This window comes from Rhipicephalus microplus, chromosome 9, assembly GCF_043290135.1.
Source record: "Rhipicephalus microplus isolate Deutch F79 chromosome 9, USDA_Rmic, whole genome shotgun sequence".
Taxonomy (NCBI): domain Eukaryota; kingdom Metazoa; phylum Arthropoda; class Arachnida; order Ixodida; family Ixodidae; genus Rhipicephalus; species Rhipicephalus microplus.
Window position 1 is genome coordinate 52,670,383 of NC_134708.1, and position 19,591 is coordinate 52,689,973.

General features: G+C 43.6%; 1 protein-coding gene and 1 long non-coding RNA gene across 3 annotated transcripts in view; one reads left to right on the forward strand and one right to left on the reverse strand.

Annotated features, from left to right (window-relative positions):
• The window catches only part of LOC119163830 (prolyl 4-hydroxylase subunit alpha-1), a 45,805-nt gene that overhangs the window by 17,792 nt on the left and 8,422 nt on the right, over positions 1-19,591 (forward strand). For both annotated transcript variants that reach the window (XM_037415892.2, XM_037415893.2), the window contains exons 4-14: positions 1,951-2,105; positions 2,681-2,875; positions 4,429-4,589; positions 6,077-6,110; positions 7,239-7,384; positions 9,884-10,057; positions 10,928-10,992; positions 13,240-13,351; positions 16,014-16,094; positions 17,091-17,144; positions 17,704-17,772. In XM_037415892.2, coding sequence (XP_037271789.2) covers positions 1,951-2,105; positions 2,681-2,875; positions 4,429-4,589; positions 6,077-6,110; positions 7,239-7,384; positions 9,884-10,057; positions 10,928-10,992; positions 13,240-13,351; positions 16,014-16,094; positions 17,091-17,144; positions 17,704-17,772 — 1,246 coding nt within the window. The remainder of the gene's footprint in view (positions 1-1,950; positions 2,106-2,680; positions 2,876-4,428; positions 4,590-6,076; positions 6,111-7,238; positions 7,385-9,883; positions 10,058-10,927; positions 10,993-13,239; positions 13,352-16,013; positions 16,095-17,090; positions 17,145-17,703; positions 17,773-19,591) is intronic.
• Positions 1,621-19,591, reverse strand: part of LOC142771794 (uncharacterized) — a 359,560-nt gene continuing 341,589 nt past the window's right edge. The window contains exon 3 of the long non-coding RNA XR_012886159.1: positions 1,621-2,911. This is a non-coding gene — a long non-coding RNA (uncharacterized LOC142771794). The remainder of the gene's footprint in view (positions 2,912-19,591) is intronic.

The following is a 19,591-nucleotide window of genomic DNA, read 5'->3' on the forward strand; positions in this document are numbered from 1 at the left end:
CTACACTGTTGCAAGCTGCCACTCTAGCGTCGCCAGCGCGAAGTCGGTGACGGGAATGACAGCAGGTTAGTTCGTTCCGTACGCAAGCAGAGAGTGAAGAGATCAGAGACGTGAGCAAACAAAACAAACTTTACTCTAGTGATATTGCAGCACACGGGATCTAATACAACACTTCAATACAACTAACAAAATACATCAACACTTGATACAACTAAAAAATACATATAAAAACAATAAATCAGCTTACGAGAGAGAACTATTACAAACTACACAAGCTAACAATAATAGAACTACGGAGGAGAAAGTTCGATGATATAAACAGGTGAAGGCATACATGTGATGACCGGCAGCGTTGCGTCCCCGACGATCGGATGCGAGAAGTCGAAGAGAGTTCTGGCACGACTGCGATGTTGGCGGTGTTGCAACGCTGGTGGCTTCGGGAGGCTAGTGTTTGCAGGTGACCTCGGGCAGGTTGAGCTAACTCGAGGCGAAGTCCCGATGTCTACGTTGCAGACGTCACAACTAGACGAACGGCTAAGTTTAGGTGGCCAGCCGATACAGAGCCACACTAAAAACTTCTAGAAGAGATACTTGTTGATCTGTTTCTAAACCATGTTGGTCAGCGACTAGCCTGCCTAGCAGGGCAAAATCCTGCGCTTAAATCCCCCTCGTGTCCCCTCGCTCTCTTCCTTGGGGACAAGAGACCTCTACATGGGTCCAATCATGCGCGTTTCATTGTTGGAAACTCCGCCCCAAAAATATATTAACCCCACCCCTTTTTAATTGGGAAAGGGCCCTCATCTAGCGAGAGCGACAGCCTGCTGGGGTGTTGTCATACGGCTTGGCCACCGGAGGTTTTCCCACGGTTTTCCCCGTGGGAACGGTCAGACTGTTTGGCTCTCAGCCGGTGCGTCCCATAGTCTAAACCTTGTTCGGGGTACATCGCGGCCTTCCACGACCTTGCAGACGCCGCCGTAGGTACAAAGGATCAAACGTCGGTGGCTACGTTCGAAGAAGAACACCCCATTCTGCACTTCCCAGCTCTCTTTCATGCGCCCGCCGTTCCCGCCGGTCAGCGGGGTAGTACGGCGCCCGTTAATTGCCGTGACGACGGGTCGCAAAAATGGCAGTCCGTGACATACACCAATGCTTGTGACTTGTCAAATTTGCCTTAGGCAGGCTTGATGTCGGGAAAGCTATCCCGTTAATATGACTTATAAAACGTTTTACAACAACGAAAGAACAACCAGTTGTCGCACAATGCGAATGGCGTAACGAGTGGGCCATCCAATGCTCCAAACCATCAGAAAAGCTTGCTCTTGTTCACCTATTAACTCTGGCGCATACCCACTTCAGCCATAATTTCTCATCGTCGTCATCCACTGCACGAACAATTGGCACAAAATTCCTTCCAAGTGTTTAGCGGATACCGCGCTTCTCAGAAGAATGACGAAAAATAGCATAGCGAATGCTGGCCTACTACCCAAAAGTTTATTATTAGTTCCCCAGAGGGTACCAAGCAAGTGTGCTTGCAGTAGTTATCCAATGAGTGTTTCGAAAAAGCACTGAAAGGCCACTCTTCTAGCTTTCGCTGTGACTGTGCTGCGCCTACCACGCAGGCTTGGCGCTTTTTATTTTTTTTTTACACTTCGACAGACTGAGGAGTTCCTCCGTATTGAAAGCGAGTTTTGTGGAATTCCGCAAGACGGCGGAAGGGTTTTCTGAGGGATAGTTGAGAACTACTTGTCTTTAGCATGAAAGCACAAGGAAATCTGTGTGAGTTTCTCACGAAGAAAAATTCGCCCAGTGTCGCGCATTGAATTCGGGACCAACGCCGGCCTGTAATGGTCACTCTTATTTGTATAGAATTATGACCTCGAATATGATATCATTTCACTATCCACCCCTTTTGTAATTCACAATTCTAACATAGCTACATCGCGCACGCAGCTTTGTGGAGACGAGACAGCCTTACCATGATCTGCGCACTCCTGCGGAGGTATCTGACTACATGAAACATCCTGTACACGCATTTCACCTGATGAAAAGGATGATCGTTGATCTAGGTGCCATCGAGTCACAGATACATGAACTGTACGCATCAGGTGAGTAAAGTCCTGCCCTTGCACACATATGAATACTTCTATACGACATGCTAATATTGAATGATGTAAATAATATTTATTTACGGTGGATTTCGAAGCTGCACGCGCGAGTAATTAAAAAAGAGAGAAAGCAAGAAAACAGGTAATGTTTCATAACATGGCAAATCAGGTCATGTTTATCTCATATAAACACCAGTTAGCTGTTTCCATTCATTTTATCGATGTTTAGTATTCATGGCAGAATTCCTCACAGGAGCTTTGGCTTGTTTGAGTGCGAGTATATGCTGTTGGCAAGACAGCTAAACAGAACATGTTTACAGCACAGCGGAGTCCTTGTGTTACAGCTTTTTGAAACAATTCATAGTGCTAATCAGCTAACCATTGTAACGATTCTGCTTCCGCATGTTTTTGATAGCCCATCGCCATCTTGGCAGACTTAATCCAAACTGGGCCCATGGCTTATCTATGATATCGCCATGACTACAGAACACAACACTATGTCGTGCAACCATATCTTATAATCAATTAACACTGTGTGTTTGTTTCGCGCGTTCTTCTTTTTTTTTTTGCCCCAGACCCCCTGCACAACATAACCGCAATGCGCGCCAACAGACTGCTTCCCTGGGAAGAGGACTTCAACGGCGTCGCCGTTTCAATCGCGCGCCTTCAGGACACCTACCTCCTGGACATGGACAGCCTCGTCAGCGGTCACCTGACTATTACGTCACGGGCGCGGAACCGCACCGTGCCTGGACGCATTCCGCTCACTGGTGAGTCCGTAGTAGATGGACAGCTGTCACAGAAACCTGCAGACAATAATGAATGAAGCTGACACAGTAGTTGAAGTTGAAAGATCCTATGTACGCTTGTAGATTGCGTGTATAGACCTTTAAGCTTCCGCGACATAGTGCGTCACCCTTCTCTGCTTCTCTTTCCCCATCCTCATTCATTCACCTCGGTGCAGCTTCGAAAACGAGAGCTGCATCTGACTAAACCACAGCGGCACTACTGTACAAGAATGATGAAAGAGTACGAACAGTGCCTAGTTCGTCCTTCTTCTTACTGTTCCTGTCTTAGTATCTGCATTGAGGGTCATGACGCATCAACTTACTACAAGTTTTATCTTGCTTACCTCTCCATCTCTTTGTTCCTCTCTCTTTCTGCAAGACAGTATGATCTATCAGGACCCTACTTCACAAGATCTAGATCTATAGGAGTCTTTACAAGAAGGAACTCCAGGGACTCCGATAATGGACGTTTTAGAAAAAAAAAATGAAGGCTCTAATCTATATGTTGGAGATGCTCCTTTGGCTGTTCACCTCGCTTGCTGTCTGACGGGGGGCAGCCACTGCCAAAGAGCTTTCACGAACAGTGATTCTCTCGTATTCGGTCCCAAGTCTTGTGCAAGCCAGCAACATATACAGCAACTGTCATGAAATTGCGTAATGTCGACTTACTTATTTTCTTGAATGAGTCTTTTCTTACAGAATACGGGTAGACCTAGAAGTGACCGGCACATTTGAGTGAAGACACGTGGCAGAAGTTTCAACTTCCAGAAGGAAATATGATGATACATACGGAGTGCCTAAATTGTAATTGTTCATGGACGATATCTTTACCATGTGCGCTCCTTCTGCCCCTTCTTATTAATTTCCTACAATTTTTAGCTTGCACCACGCATCATTGATAAAATATGCCACAAAAATGCCCACACTGTACGACTTTTAGTGCAGAATGCCGAGATTTACCAATATTGGGTCAGCAACACGTCTCCAACTGCGCCCTGGGTGCAGTGACCAGCCAAAAATGCTTTGTAAAATGTATGTAATGGAGGAAGCAGAGAGAAAGGTAGAAGGGAAAGAGGCTATCCAGAAAGGCATCCAGTTGGCTACCCTACACTGGAGGGATTAGAGAACGGGACAAGAAAGAGGAAGGAGGGAAGAGAAGAAAAAGACTGCAGTGCGGCATGCGATGTTTGCGGCGACGACGAAAATATTGAACACCTGCTGTGTCGCTGTCCTCGATTTGCCTCAGAGAGACAAGTACTTGCCGACGCATGGCGGTGATTTGATGATGAGCCACTTCAAGTGCAGGTGCTATTACGGCACCGTCCACAACTCTCGATGGCTCACAAGGCAGCTAAAACCCTCTTGTGCTTCTCGAGGACGACAGGTTCGCGTTAACGCCTCTGACTTGCGGTGGAGTTCTACACGCTTCAGTGTATTTGCTGTTATCTCTCTCGGTTATTATCTCTCTGCTGTTATCTCTCTCTCGGAAATATAGACTAATAAGGAAGTGAAGGCCTCTATGATTTTCCTCGCAGCTCGTGACTGCTACTTCATGGGCCAAGTGGCGGTGCACAACGGCTTCTACGACCGGTCCGTGGAGTGGGTGGAGAGCGCCATTCACAAAGCGACAAATGAGAAGCCACCGTCAGTCCCCACAGAGGATCTCACGAAGTACCTGGACTTACTCATCAAAAAGGTGCGCCGTTTTTTCTCGCTTAACTGTAAATTCATTCTACCAACAATTATTCATAGTAAAAATGACGCGCATGTTATGTGCACACAGATACGTAGGCTCGAGAAAAAAAAAGAATTTGTGGGACGACATTTCTCAAGGCTCGGACTGTTGTCCTTCGAGCTCAGAGTGCATGACACGGAATGACTGTTATAAGAGAATTTCATTTCCGACAGAAACATACATACACAGAAGACATTCATGTGTTACACTTTTGAACTAAAGACATTCCTGATATGTAATAATGTGTTTAGAAAAAATGTTTAATGATTTCGAGTACTTCGTACTCAACTATGGGAGAGCACTGAGCCGTCCCCCTAAAAGCACGTAAAAACGGAGCGTTTTTCTTTTTCGCACGCCAAACGAGTTTAATAATATGTCCCTACAATACATGCACATGCGTTATGCAGTCGCAGTTTCAGGGGCAAACTTCCGCATAGTCCATCGACATAGTGCTCCTAATGGTCCTCAGTAGAAAGGCACAGCAATGAGTGATTCCATCACTTCTACAGAATCTTGAAAGACCGTAAGCGTGCTCATATACCGTCACCGCATTATTTGCTCAATATTTTATACAAGCGTACTAACATAGCGAGAATGTTATAGTGGGCCTTGAGAGCTTCAATTTTTGAGGTGTTTAGAAAAGCACAAACAGTGCAATAGGAAATAAGGGTAGGTACAGAATGAAGGGTCACACGTCATCGTACGCGCTATGATTAACTATGCACTGACGCTTTCAACATTGTCTTCCTTTTATGTGTATTATGCCTAGCTTCACACAAACAGTATGACATGAACATATCTATGTTGATGTAGAAATTATTTAAATATAGAAAAGGATAATCGCGCTCACGCTCTCGTCTTGTCGTCTCTCCTGCCTCTACATTTGGTCACTTTTAATCAGTTTGATTTGCGCTTAGCAGTCATAATGCAATGCGCTACTAACTAACTGAGGCGTTCTCTCTAGTGACATTGAAAGCGTTCTTTTAGATAGTGTGTAACAAGCTGAAGAACACCCGCTGAGCAAACAAAATCTCATTGTTGTGAACTGAATTTTTGCGGATGTAACTGCAGTTCCCATGAAGACGTGCACTGTAGAATCCTTCTGCATAACTGGCTTCACGTTCCTGTGGAAAGGGCTCGACATTCATAGGAGTGCAACCGTTCCCGTTCGATCGGAACACCACACATACACGCTCTGTAGCCGCCTCGACAGTGCTACTGTCACTGAATGTGCAGCTAAACAAGGGTTCCGATGAGTCTATGACATTTTCATTCCACGCATGATACGAGGGGCCCTGCTGGCGCTTGAATCTCTCGTGTACATTTATAGTGTTTTCACTTTGGCGATAGCTAGCAAAGCGTAAGACAACAGGTGACGTGCAGTTGTTTGACGCTGTTTCATAATTTGCTATTTTCAACGATGCATTTTTTATCTTTTCTTGACGCAGCACGACGATGTACTGGACTCCATGGGAAAAGCCGGTGAGCTACTCATTCAGACCTCCCTGACAAACATACGTTTTACTTTAGTTTAAGTATACGATGTTTATAGCTGCTGCTCTTTCAGTTTTGACACAAGCGTACAGTGTCATCCTCGTTGTGTTTCGTTCTTTACGATCGTATATGGCACTCAAGTGCTATAAATGTCATCATTTGCGCAACTAAATAACAAGCGGTATGTACGATCGACTCACGTTAAAGATGACTGGCTACGTGCTCAATAAATTTTGTACTGATAGCTGCTGCTGCTACTACTACTACTACTACTACTACTACTACTACTACTACTACTACTACTACTACTACTACTACTACTACTCCTACTCCTACTTCTGGGGTAGTTCTAGTATTGAAGGCTATGAGTTTTATTAGAAAGGTTTTAGTGAGGTTAGATCTATATATACTTACAGGCTCATCTCATTCTTTTAAAGACATTCCGCCTCTCTAGCCTGATATGCCACTGGCTTGAACAGATAAATCAACATTTTACGTTCCTCGACAACGGCCCCTACACTCACGAGGTACCCTGATCGCCTCACTGGCAATGTGGTGCGCTTCATTTGATACAGTCGGCACGTTTGAATGTGAAACAGAATCTTCCGTGACACAACCCGCGAACAAGGGACTTCCCGAATGCGCGTGTGAAATACATGACGTTTTTTTCGAATGACCGAAAAATGTGTTTGGGAGTGTCGCGTCTTCCAAGGGCATATGTATAAGGTACTGAACCCTTTCAAAACACATTTTTCAGTGGAGCAATAAGTAAGCGAAGACGTTAACCAATCGCCAGTATAAACCACCAGGCTACCTAACTCGTAGGCAAAAATACTCCAGTAGGAAGATAACATAGCAGGGTTTCACTTGTTTCCACAGAGAGGCAGTGATTCGCACCTCGCAACCATTACACGATACATGTAGATTGCGAAAGCATGCCATAGGCTTTAATTTATAACTGATGCTTTAAAAGTGCTGTTTTCATAGTATCCGTGTTGATAAAATTTAGTGAAGAAAGCAAGCTAAGAGTAAAATCCGAACAGCCAGAAGCTAAGTTGATTTGACGAGGCTACCAAGTTCAAAACAACATCGCTTCTCGTGTTCCACGTTTTACAGGACAGTACTGGCAGACGTACGGTGTGCCCGTGCGCGAACGTAAAAAGAAACCGCTGCAGTTCCAAACCAAATTGTTCGAGGACAAGCTGACCTTCGCGCAGGAGACACAGAACTACAAGCGTCTCTGCCGCGGAGAACAGCTGAGGGTAAGCGAGTCTTGCCAGAACGTCATTTCGATTGTAATTAACCTTCCGCATTACAGAAGAGTGCGGCAACATTCGCTCTGGTTGAGACCCGACAGCCGTGCGGGAAAGATCACTCGTTTAAAGCCTTCATCGAATCATACGGGCGGTTCGCCTCGGTGGAACAGCAGATACGCATTTTGATGGAGGCGAAATTATAGAGCCTGTGTAATTGCGTGATGTGAGTACACGTTAAAAAAGACCAGATGGACGAAATTGCCGGAGCCCTCCAGCACGGCGTCTCTCGTATTGATGCGGTTTAGGATCGTAAAGTTCCAGATAGTGTTAAACTAAATCGCATTGCCAGGCGTGTTCGCTGCTTTGTTTTGATGCATTCGTGTTTCACGCACAAAGACTATCAGCAACGCTCGGAGTATATCGCACCGCAATGTTTAATAAGCTTCGCGATTGAGATTACTCAGTTAAGATTACGCGCAGGACGCGAGTTGTCAAGTTTATTCAAGAGGTTATGCAAGCATCAGCGATAACGCTGAGAGGATCGATAACGCGTGTTCGTCAAAGACGACACGTTGGATCAACGATTAGATCAATCGACAGCTGACTAGTATTATCACCGCTCTCAGTGTGCAGCGTGTATCACTTCTAGTTCGAGTCTTCTGGGCCGAATGACATCAGTTAAAGAAAGATTTAAAAAACCACATCATATCCACGAGGTGAATAATGTCGAGTGGGCCAAGCTCCGAAGGACTATTAATCACCGTGCTTTCTTTCTTTCTTTCTTTCTTTCTTTCTTTCTTTCTTTCTTTCTTTCTTTCTTTCGTAACGAGGTGCACTTCATGAGCAATGGAGAGAGAGATTAGGGTGCGAGCGTGTGTTACAGCTCTTGGGGTGCCGCATCGAAAGAAATGGCGTGTCACGAGCGCACCCGCCGTCATCGTTCCTCTCTTCTACCTACGCTCGGCACGCTCGCGGCTGGCCCTCCCAGCTTGTGCAAGCCAGGACAACGGACATCGCAAGGACAAGGCCCCTAAAAAGAATCCCTTATTTCCCATTCTCTATCCGGCCTTTTTTTACCGCCACAAACAAGTGCCAATACTCAACGCAACTGTTACCGTTAGTACACTTTGCTGTGCGAGATGAAGAGACCAATAGATTACGACATGGCCTTAACACAATGTTTATCCGACTTAAACCCGACGAGGCTAGCGGCCACCCTCACTTGCTTAGGAACTGAACTCTGTCATATTTAGGCGTTGCTGTTTTAAGTAATTGAATTTTGCCTATGTTTGATACGTCTTCGCTTTCCTTGTCACACGTGCTCTTTGTCCCTGCCCCGCCGTGGCGGTGTAGTGGCTATGGCGCTCGACTGCTAACCTGGAGGTTGTGGGATCGAATCCCGGCTGTGGCAGCTCAATTTTTGATGGAGCCGGAAATGTTCAAGGCTCACGTATTATAATTTATGTCTACGTAAAAGAACCCCAGTGGGTTGTAAGTTCCGCAGCCCTCTACTACGGCGTGTCTCATAATCCCATCCTGGTTTTCGGACCTTAAGAGCCAGATATTATTAGCGTCATTTATTGTTATCTGAATTTATGCGAATTATAGTTGTAGTTTCTTCCATTTTAGTTCTTATATCTCTCTACTTACCATTGTGATTCTCATAGCAATAATAATAATAATTTATGAGTAGTCGTGCCCGTTTACTACTGTTGCATTAGAATTTGTAAAAAACATATGACTCACTACTTGTCCAAGTTCTTGTAGTCCTCTTTATTTCTTGTCAGGAGGTCCTTCCGGGCGGTTTTTACTTCGGGATTTCTAAATGTGCATTTATACGTCTATCTTGTACTTTATTTAATATTTCAAATGAGGGTCTCTCTACTACTGCCTCCTTCCTCCTTATATTTCGCTACGACGTCACACCTCTCTGTCACGCTATATTACACCGTAGTTTGAATAATTGAGCCCTTATTAGCATATCAAGTCGGCCCATTGCGCTCTGCATTGGCGATCATATACTGGTGTTCATTTGATGCATTGAATGTCATAGTTCATATGTAATATCATGATAATGACAATAATGACCATATTTACCTCGTACGGTTATTTAGACGGACTCCACCTGAAGAGCAATGACAAAGCATGTTCACACCAGTGAGGTAGTTCTTTTTGCGTGGATTTTTTCTTGATTTCGTGGGCAAGCCAAGGTAAATACTTATACTAGTGAGAACTAAACCAAAATATGTCGAGATTTTTCTCTGCAGAACCTTAACGCTTGTACACGTTTCAAGGTCTTGTTGCCCAGTCAAGAGCAGTGAATCTTTAATTCTTTTTAAATGCCGTGTTGCATATCATCTTTACCCCTGCTTGCATAACGTTCTATTGTAGAAAAGCAAGCAATGCATGACGATAATGTAATATTCATTAGCAATAAAAGAATTATTAAACAATATTCAATTAATTATTTTGATTGATTTGATATGTTCTCGCGGTCATCTACAGACGCCAAAGATGAACAGCCAGCTTCGGTGCCGCTACTACTACGGCAGGCACGGCTCTCTGCGGCTTCAACCTGCGAAGATCGAAGAGGCCAACCTGAAGCCGTACATCATCACCTTCCACGACATCATCGGAGACCGCGACATAAACGACCTACTCGCATACGCCAAGCCTAGGGTGAGCTACACGACTCTCTCGGAAGCTGTTAAAAATCAACCACAAGACGAAAACATTCGTTTGGTTAGCACCACGTGTCTCATCCGGCTATACATTGAATCGAGATAGACAAAAATTTGTGAAGTAGGCTTGCAGAATAGAACTAACAGATTCAATACGAGGTTACTTGACCAGTGTTTCCTTTAGTTCGCGACCAAGGAGGATTAAAGAAAAATTTCTGGAGTGGAAGCTCCCGCAATGCCTTGCCAGCAGAAGTGAAGCCAGCTTTTGCCACTGCCAAGATGGCGGAAACATTCCCTTTTCTGATAGTGCCCACTTAAAGATCAAGTGGCTTTGATATGTTATGTAAATGCTACGTTAGTTCTGTGTTAAAAGATAGTTGTTCCCGACGAGATAACACACAGAAACTAGTATGGAGGACTGAATCTTCAAAACTTTGCCTCCAATTAGAGGCCCACTAAGGAAAACTAGTAACTGTAAAACGCGCTTTGCGCACTTTGTGGCCCGAAAAAGTTCCCACACTAAATTCGTTTGGCGTGCGAAGGAAACGCTAGGTTTGCAATCGCTGAACGGCGATAATTTATCATGCCCCTAATAAGATGGCCGCCACAGCCGCCGTCTTGCCAGAGGAACGGCTTCACCTCTGCGCAATCATTTCCACTCCAGCAATTTTTTTTAATCCTCCTTCTTTGCGACGCATTATAGCTCTTGCTCCAACTAATCTCCGAATGAATCTGCGTTGACAGAATGTAGGCTAACATTTACCTAGCAGCAACATTGCAACATCAGTTTATATGCCACATCTGTTTAGAAAAAAAAGTGCTATAAACACGTTTTTGTATAGGTGATGATCGTATTTCCTCTTCCCAGCTTTTCCGGTCTACGCACTACGGGGAACACGGAATGGAGACATCTCTGATCCGCACCAGCTCAACGTAAGACGGCGCTACCTGTTGTATAGCGATAGCAATGACAACCTATGTCAACCCATACACATCAGTCGTTTAGCTTATTCTGGGACTACACGGCAAAAATAATCGTCAACAAAGACAGAGATGCTTTATCTCTCACACACACAAACAGGCACTCACACAGGCGCACTTACTAACATGTTAGCAAACACGAGCCTTTAAATGTACACTTCTCTCCGTCATTCATAGCGAGGTTCTCGTTCTGGCGGGATTGATGACTTCCAATAGATTATTGGTCAGCTGCCAGGTCGTGATAGGATTATGTGCTACGTGTTGCAAGAAGACAAAAAAAGGGGTGCTCCACACTCAACGTCATGGCTACTGGTGACGCTTACTGATGCTCCCCTGCTTAATGCACATATAGATAGACCCCCTAGAGTGAACAGGGGGGTAGCCGCCATGGCAGCTCAGTTGATAGAGCATGGGACGCGTTATTCAAAAGTCGCAAATTCGGTCCCTGCACACGGCAAGTTATCTTTTCGTCCACTGATCTTTCTCAACATTTATGTTACCATTACGCCTAACACCCTTCCTGCTTTCCTTGGCATCATTGCCTGCTAGTTCTCATTAATTCTGTGTCTAACAAAGTAAACGAGCCCTTAAATGTACACTTCTTTCCTTCACACACTAACATGTTACAGTGAGGATATATGCTCAAAGTGTCTGATTAGTTTTCTTATATGACCGTTCATTACACGAGAAAATGAAAGTTCTTGTACAGGATGTGTCGTTGGCGGCAATGTATCGACAAGTGGTCACGTGTTTTTTTTTTAAAGCAGCCAGAAGCTGTTTTGAAAAAAGAAGCTTCCGAATACCTTTATCAGCTAATTAGGCTTCCATCTTCTCTCGAGATTCTGCTTTATTTGGTCATTCGTTGGTCATTCAAGCTATATTGGCCGCTTTCTCGAAAATATTCCAAGACACCGGGATGATAGCTTTATTGTGGCATCGGTTTCCTTTCTTTAGGGTACGTTTTGTGAAACTCGGATCTTACTCGTAGATATCTCATCAAAGGACAAAATGGTTTTGATACACTGAAGGGGAAAAATCAGTTTAAAAGTTATCCGCGAATTCGCCTATCCTAACTAGGACGCCCCGACTAGATTTTTTCTATTTTTTTATTGGACTAGATTTCTTGGCTAAGGTTTCAGAGGGTTCAATATGTAGAAGTATTGTAAAGGCATTGCACACTTGGTTTGGTGTGGCACTGCCTGTCTAACTGGTGTCACAACTGCGGGCACAGTGGCGAGGACTCTGTACACAACTCATAACTCTAGACGAATTAAGTATCGCCAAAGATCAGACCAGCAGTTCTGCCTTGGTGCAATGAGCAATGCTGTCCCCGCCCTTGCCTTCTCACATAGAACTCTATACTTCAGTTGAAAGAAAAAGCACGGAGTACAGATATTAGACGACACTTTTACGACCTCTTGTCTTTATACTTGCTGGGGCGCTCTTAGAAAGATAATCCACGATGTTTCGAAAGAAGAAAGGAAGGAGGAAAAAATTTCTAAAAATTAGCCGCATTATCATTTTTGGGCAAAATTATGTACGCAAATACAGACAACGACACAGAAAAGTAGAAATCACGGGATCACGCTTTTCCCCGCGCATCGCAAAGCTTGCATGTGCTCGCCGATTTTCTCGGCGATTAGGATTTGGGGTCGGAGCGCTGATACCACAGCCTGTGAACTGGTGGAGGCATTTTATATTGCTGCAAGAGGCAATGCTTGTATTAGTGATACATCGATATCCTTATTTGATAGCGAGCGTGATTTTTCGCGCGGCCCCCTGTAAGCTGTTTGGTTTTGACCTTGTGACCACATGGCTATGTTCTTTTCGCAGTGACTACATATTTGAAGAATGACAAATAATTAGATTCTGTTGAAAGTTTGCGCTTGTCCCTGTCTCTTCTTCTTCTGTGTCGTTGTCTGTATTTTCGCACACCAGTTTAACCGGAATAATGAACTAACTCGTCCAGCTACAAGTTTTATTATAATTTCTACTTGTTCACAGCCATGTGTAAAGGCTGTGAACCAAGCAGCCTCAACATGACTCACCAGTTTGCTTGTTCGAAAATAGCGAAACGTGCTGCAAGAAAGCGCAGCGAAATGTGGCAGTGTTCGCAATAACACGTCTCGCTTCGTTTGTGCAGAAGCTATAGAGAGTCTTAGCATTACCAGATCACTGACATACACATCTGATGTGCAGTGCTTGGCTCGGCGACCAGGATGCACCTGTGGCAACGAGGTTGAATCGATTCATCGAGTCCCTGCTCGGTCTAGGCACGCAATACCTGAAAGGGGAAGCGGAGTTCTACCAGGTGAGTAGACCAGAGTAGAGAAGAGTTGGGCATGGTAGAGTCGAGTAGAATAGCGCGGATTAGAGCAGAGCAGTGCAGAGTAGATTAGTACCTTGAACTTGTGGCACACACCCACACTTGACAATTGGTCATAAACCAGATAGATCTTATAAAAGAACTTTTATTACAACTTTAGTGCCTGGGAATATCTCAATAAACAATCCCAACAAACAAAAGTGTGCACCGCTTCACTTTTTAGATATTTTGGATGCTTTGTTGTTAGCGTACTCGCCCAGTTCATTGGATTCCGAGACAATGTGCTATATAATATAATGCTGAAGTCACATAAAATAATTTTCTGATCTTTGGGACCTCTTAGACCTTGCCAAATTCTCGATGAGCTCCACGACCTTAGGCTGCAAAATTGATGACGCCGCGACTTAAATTTCTGTGAAGGTGTGAGCAATGACAAAATGCTTATTTTGAACAGTCTATAGTGAAGCTGTGCCACAACTTTGAAAAATGAGATTATAGAGAACTAAGAAATCCATATATTGCAGTAATGTTCGCATTACCTTATGATCCATATCAGCTGTGGACTAAACGTTTTGGCAGCCTAGAGCACGCATCATGCTTGAGTGAGCAGCGTTACATTGCGTTATCTGTAGGGTGATAAGCTGAGTCATAACGCAGTTTCAGTCAATGTGTCTGATAAGAAGAATGACAAAATTTACGAAGACCACTGTACCATATGCACTTGCTTCTCTCTTCCCCCAGTTTCACATTGACAACTGCGGCGGAAAATTTCTGTCCAGGTTAATCAGATTGGTTCCTCGGACAATGTGCATGCTTTGCATGTCCAAACATTGCCTATCCGACTTCAAATCACCTTGTAAAGGTTCTCATATTGACCTCCCGTATCAGAATTGGATAAAAGAATTCACATCTTTTACAGTGTGGGGCTCTATCAATTATACCACCGTGGCAGCATTTCTGTGGTCAAAAACTTTTCAGGGAGCACATGTGTACGAGATTAGCCCTGAGTATGTTACACAGCGCCACTCGTGGAAAACGCGGTGCACATTTAGCAGTCCCTTTGTTTCCATCTGGCTTCATTCTCCGTCATTGATTGCAGTTGTGACTAAACAAAGCAAAGCGGGAAACTCACAAGCTCCCTCGTGTATTCACCCAAGACAACTCCAACGCGGTAGTCAAGGCATTCATTTTCGTCTCAGTCGATGTAATGATGCAAAACGGAGAGACAAGAGAGTTGGTTCTTATTCATAACGGCTTAAATGTAGCGCAGACGATAACGAGGACAAGAAGGCGAGCACCACAAGCGCTTGTGGTGCTGACTTTCTTCTTCTGGTCTTTTTTTTTTTGTGCTACATTTACGCCGTGATGTAATGACCATCTATCACCCTCATTCCAAAATTTTCGACCCCAAACGTGTTTTTGCACAGCCTCAGTGATCAGCTTACGTTGGACCAAGCGACGACGGTATGCGAAGGCATGTGACGTCTTCATGACGCCATGGTGAGACCATGGTGACGAGTGAATTGTGATTATATGTGACGTCATCACGTGACAACGATTTTTCGCCTCACTCGTGCTGAGTGCGTTGACGTAGTACGCTGAAGGTCATTTTTTTTTTTCATTTGATCAGGCATTCACTTATTTCGCCTTACTATGCAGTGAAAATTCAGTGCAGTTCCTTATGCGGTAATTTATTAGACAGGAAGGTGAAAGCGCCACTTATGCGATTTCCCAAAGTTAAAAAAAATTATTAAATTGTGGTCGAACAGTTACACCACCGTGGCTTATATCGCAGTCCACTTTTATCTACAGCTCATTCCACACCTTCATCCACCATAATTCTTTCTTTTATTTCATCTGGTATCGAACAGGGCTAACAATGTCTAAATATTACACACTTATTTTTACTTTTATTCATTTGGACGCAATTACCTTTTTATACAGTAAAAGCAATATATTTAACCTTACAGTACCTAGAGCTCTTTCTCTCAAATGCACCGGGATTTCGTCAACTAAGTCGTTGAGAGCTCTTTCAAGGATACCTTCACATCAGGCACACAATGCTACTGTCTAATAATGAAAGTGCACCTAACTGGATCCTTCGACGTAATACATAGTGCCCACTGAAGCTGAAATTTACAAGATAATTAGTTGTAGACAATTGCGCCAATTTCTCCCGATTATGAAGCTATATATACCATTGGGTGACTTGATTTTAAAAAACAATTGTTGAAACAGTTGTCGTGTTTCTGATATCATTCGGGGCTTCTAGTGTTGAGTGGTAGCGCTTTTTTTTGTGTTTGTGATTATCGACACGTTTAGAGAGGAGATTGAACGTTGTAAACTAATGAGTTACGTATATAAGTTATATATGTGTGCCTACTAATCTATAGTATTGTACGTCGTGTTTATATTGTATGCAACACTGCACTATGGGATACGTCATCATGTCCAAGAAAAGGATCAGAAATATTCATGATACTAAGCATCAGGAAAACTAGTCCAATGTTTTCCTAATATACTATACCACATATATACAAACCTACTTTCTCTCCCGTGATGACTATTCTTCGCCTGAAAATTATGTCAGCAATGTAATTCTTTTTTCTATTCTCTCTCTGTTTTCTACCTCCTGTCTACCTTGCAGCTTGCCAATTATGGCGTAGGAGGCCAATACATCGCTCATCATGACTTCCTCGCCGATATCTACGCCGACCCAACTCGAAAGGTGAGAGACCACCTAAATGCTTGCAGCTCTGTACAAAAAAATATCATTGCTCCAACTAGGCTGGAGTGACCGAGTTGCACTGAATGACCGCGTATAATGGGTATAGTAGCGTGCGCCTAGAATCTCCACGGCTGGGGTGATATACAAACGACTTTGGAACAGACAAGAGAAGGTCTGTACAAACGGGTGCCGCGTAAACATCCTCCGCTTGCTGGCCTGGCAGATGGTTTCAATTTGCAATTCATGTTTCAATTTTAGTTTTTTACCCTGTAATGCCCACGAACACTTATGCCTTCAGAAAAATTACGAGAAAACGCTGACTGTTTTTACTCTTCTTATACAGTTCAATTTAAGAAAAATACTGAGCATTGTTTGATGCATAACAATACATAATATTTGTAAATAATTAATTCCTATCGTACAATATGTGAGTCACTGTGCCTTTTTCATAGCATGTCGAATCTACAATATCTCCTTATCATGACACCTATATTAGCTTTATTGAGGTATTGTATTCAATGTTGCAAATAAGATACAGTGGGCATTACAGGAAGCTTTACAAAGGCTGAATGAGCTCTGTATAATACGCAAACAAGGTTGCACACCCCGATCGACTCCAGCTGGCTTTACGAACTTGTATATATAACAAGATAGGTCTTAAGGCTTGGGCGTCTCATCTCAAATTCATTCAAGTAGTACTGAAATGCGTGCACTGACAAAGGTCAGCTGCGACAGAGAGAAAGTCGGGGGGGGGGGGCGACAGGGAGCTCACATTTCTTTGGCCGCATACCTTTGTAGTCCGGCCTATACTTTGTTCCAGACTCGTATAGTACAATCTGGAATGAACCTCCCAAAATCGAACTTCAAAATTACGTTCCACACAACGACAGATCTGATTTGTATACCTCATTCCCAATATATGTTAGTGTGACTTTATTTCTTTTTATGTAACTTTGAGGTTGTGTTATTACAAGATGCGCCTCGCTTTTCTTACAGCTGGATGACTTCGAGCGCTCGGCAGGAGATCGAATAGCTACGCTGATGTTTTACGTAAGTTGATTCATACGTATTTGCTGAAACGACAAAATGTAAACGGAAATCGCAGAGCGCATTGCGCCAGCCGAGTATATCAGTAAAGCTGACTTGCCCACGTTACAGATAATATGTATACGGATTACAAGAACTATTACTTCTTTTCAAGTGTAAATCCTAACAGTGGTCAGTTACAGACCTATGGTATACTACAGACGAACGTTTAACTTCTAATACGCGTAGTATTTACATTTGCCTCAAAAAAGCACTTACCCAATTCGAGCGGAAATCTCTTTAATAGTGACGAGCAGGCACGCGAGAGTTCTGTGGCCTTAGCCAACATTTTTTTTAGGATGTAATCGAGGGTAGCGTATGCAACACTAAAGCAAGCTGAGATCTTATCTGTTGTCCGTTAATCTTGGGCAAAGCATATAGGAACTGATTGCTTCTTGAGATGTGCTCACACCCTCTCCGCTTTTAGAATGTTCGGTTTCAGCTGTGACCGTTAGACGCGCCGTTACTCGCGCTATAGTCACAATTCAGTTATCTTATAGTTGCCACTCTTCTCTCGTTACAGTTAAGTGACGTCGAGGAAGGAGGAGCGACGGTGTTCCCTCATTTAGGAGTCCGATTAACCCCCAAAAAGGTGAGAGTGTACCTAAAGACTCATCGTTTTACAACGAGTCACTAATCATGTCACGAGTTATGGAAACCAAAGTTCGTCAGAATTTCGCAATTCTCGATTCGCCCAAAAGAAGTTTGCCATTGGTGGGCTGTACTTTTCAAGGGGCATGGGCGATATTACGATTCCTTTGAGTAAATGCTTTACTTTTACTTCGACAAAATCGGCGGCTACAGGCGCAGTTTGCCAAGGACATCGCCACATACGCTGACTTTGTTTAAACGTGAAAGTGCTTGTTGCAGAAATATCACGCTGCGATGCCAGAGATGATCTAATACACGCTCGGCGAGGGATTCATAAAAAAGTTCAACAGAAGCCATCAAGGCTTGGTGGAGGTATAGGAAGAGTAACAGCCGCTTTCGTATATGACTGAAGATGGGATGAAGGTCTGTCGAGCTAGGTTTTACCTGGGATGAAGGTCTGTCGAGCTAGGCTTTACCAATGAACGAAGAAATCGTCGCAACTAGTCGCTTCGGCCTTCACCGGTAAGTTCGATCACGACGATACAATCACTACCTGCTCCATAAAAATAGGCTTCAGATTTCTTACATCCTATTTCAATGGCATTGGCTCATGACTTGGTTGTTGTAATGACAGTAGTTAGAAGTACGGGGCCACTGACGTTTGAGATGGGCTCACGTGTGCATGGCATGAATCTGAACTATTTGAATACGTTGATATATTTTGCGCGGAACGAACTTTGAATGATTAAGTTGACCACTGTCTTGCTCCCTAAATAGTAACGCCCGTAGTCTTCTGTTAACCATCCCGTTAACATCCCACTGTTAACTGCTGCTATCTGAAGCGTACGTAAAATATCGCAGTTTCTTTGCCATGCTGACGCAATCATGTACAAGTTCAAGTAATCTTGGTGTACACATATCTGCTCAAGCTGTTGGCCGAGTTCCGTCAGATCACAGAATATATTGTTATGCATGTGCTAGCAAACGCATAACAAACCCATAACGCTTCGTAAAAGTCACACCACGTTAACATAAGTAGTGTAAACGTTTACATGCGATCATCCCGCCTCAACAATACCGATAAGTCATATAACACCCTGCACCTGATTATTCAAGAGGCTGCATAGGTGTAAGCGCGTATACCTGCCGACACTTCTCCCTTGATTACAACGCATATATGGCCGACACTTCTTCCTCAATTACAATGCATGTACAAGTTTTATTCTTCGCCAACATAAAAAGAAAATGGGTGGTGTATTTTACACAGTCTTCACGTTTTCAACTGGCAGCTTTAAAACAGGAAAACTGAACATCATAAAACCTTAACGCTACATTGTGGTATATTGGGCCCTTCATCATGCCCTCGCGGCCGTTTTGCTAGCTTTACACATACCAAATTTGGTATTACGGTACGACAATGGATGACGAAATATATGTCATGAAGTGTCATGTCAGAACATGACAACCTACTACGCTCATATCGTGCTCGCGGTCGTTTCACTAGCTCCACATATACTAAATTTGGTATTACGTGACGTGAATTGATGACGAAGGCAAACGACACCTCCAAACATTATAATTATGACACGAAAATCATCTACGGCATCATTTACCTCCACCTCTTAACATTGTGCTGATTTTAAAGTGACATATCAACATTTCTCATTCGTGCATCGGATATCATCTATTCCCACTGTACGTGGGATCTGCCAATTTTTTTTAATTATAGCATATAAAATTTTCAGAACTGTCGTTATTGAATAAACACGCCATCGTTTTCATTTTTGAAATGTTTCATACAACTTGCGCAACGAATAGGT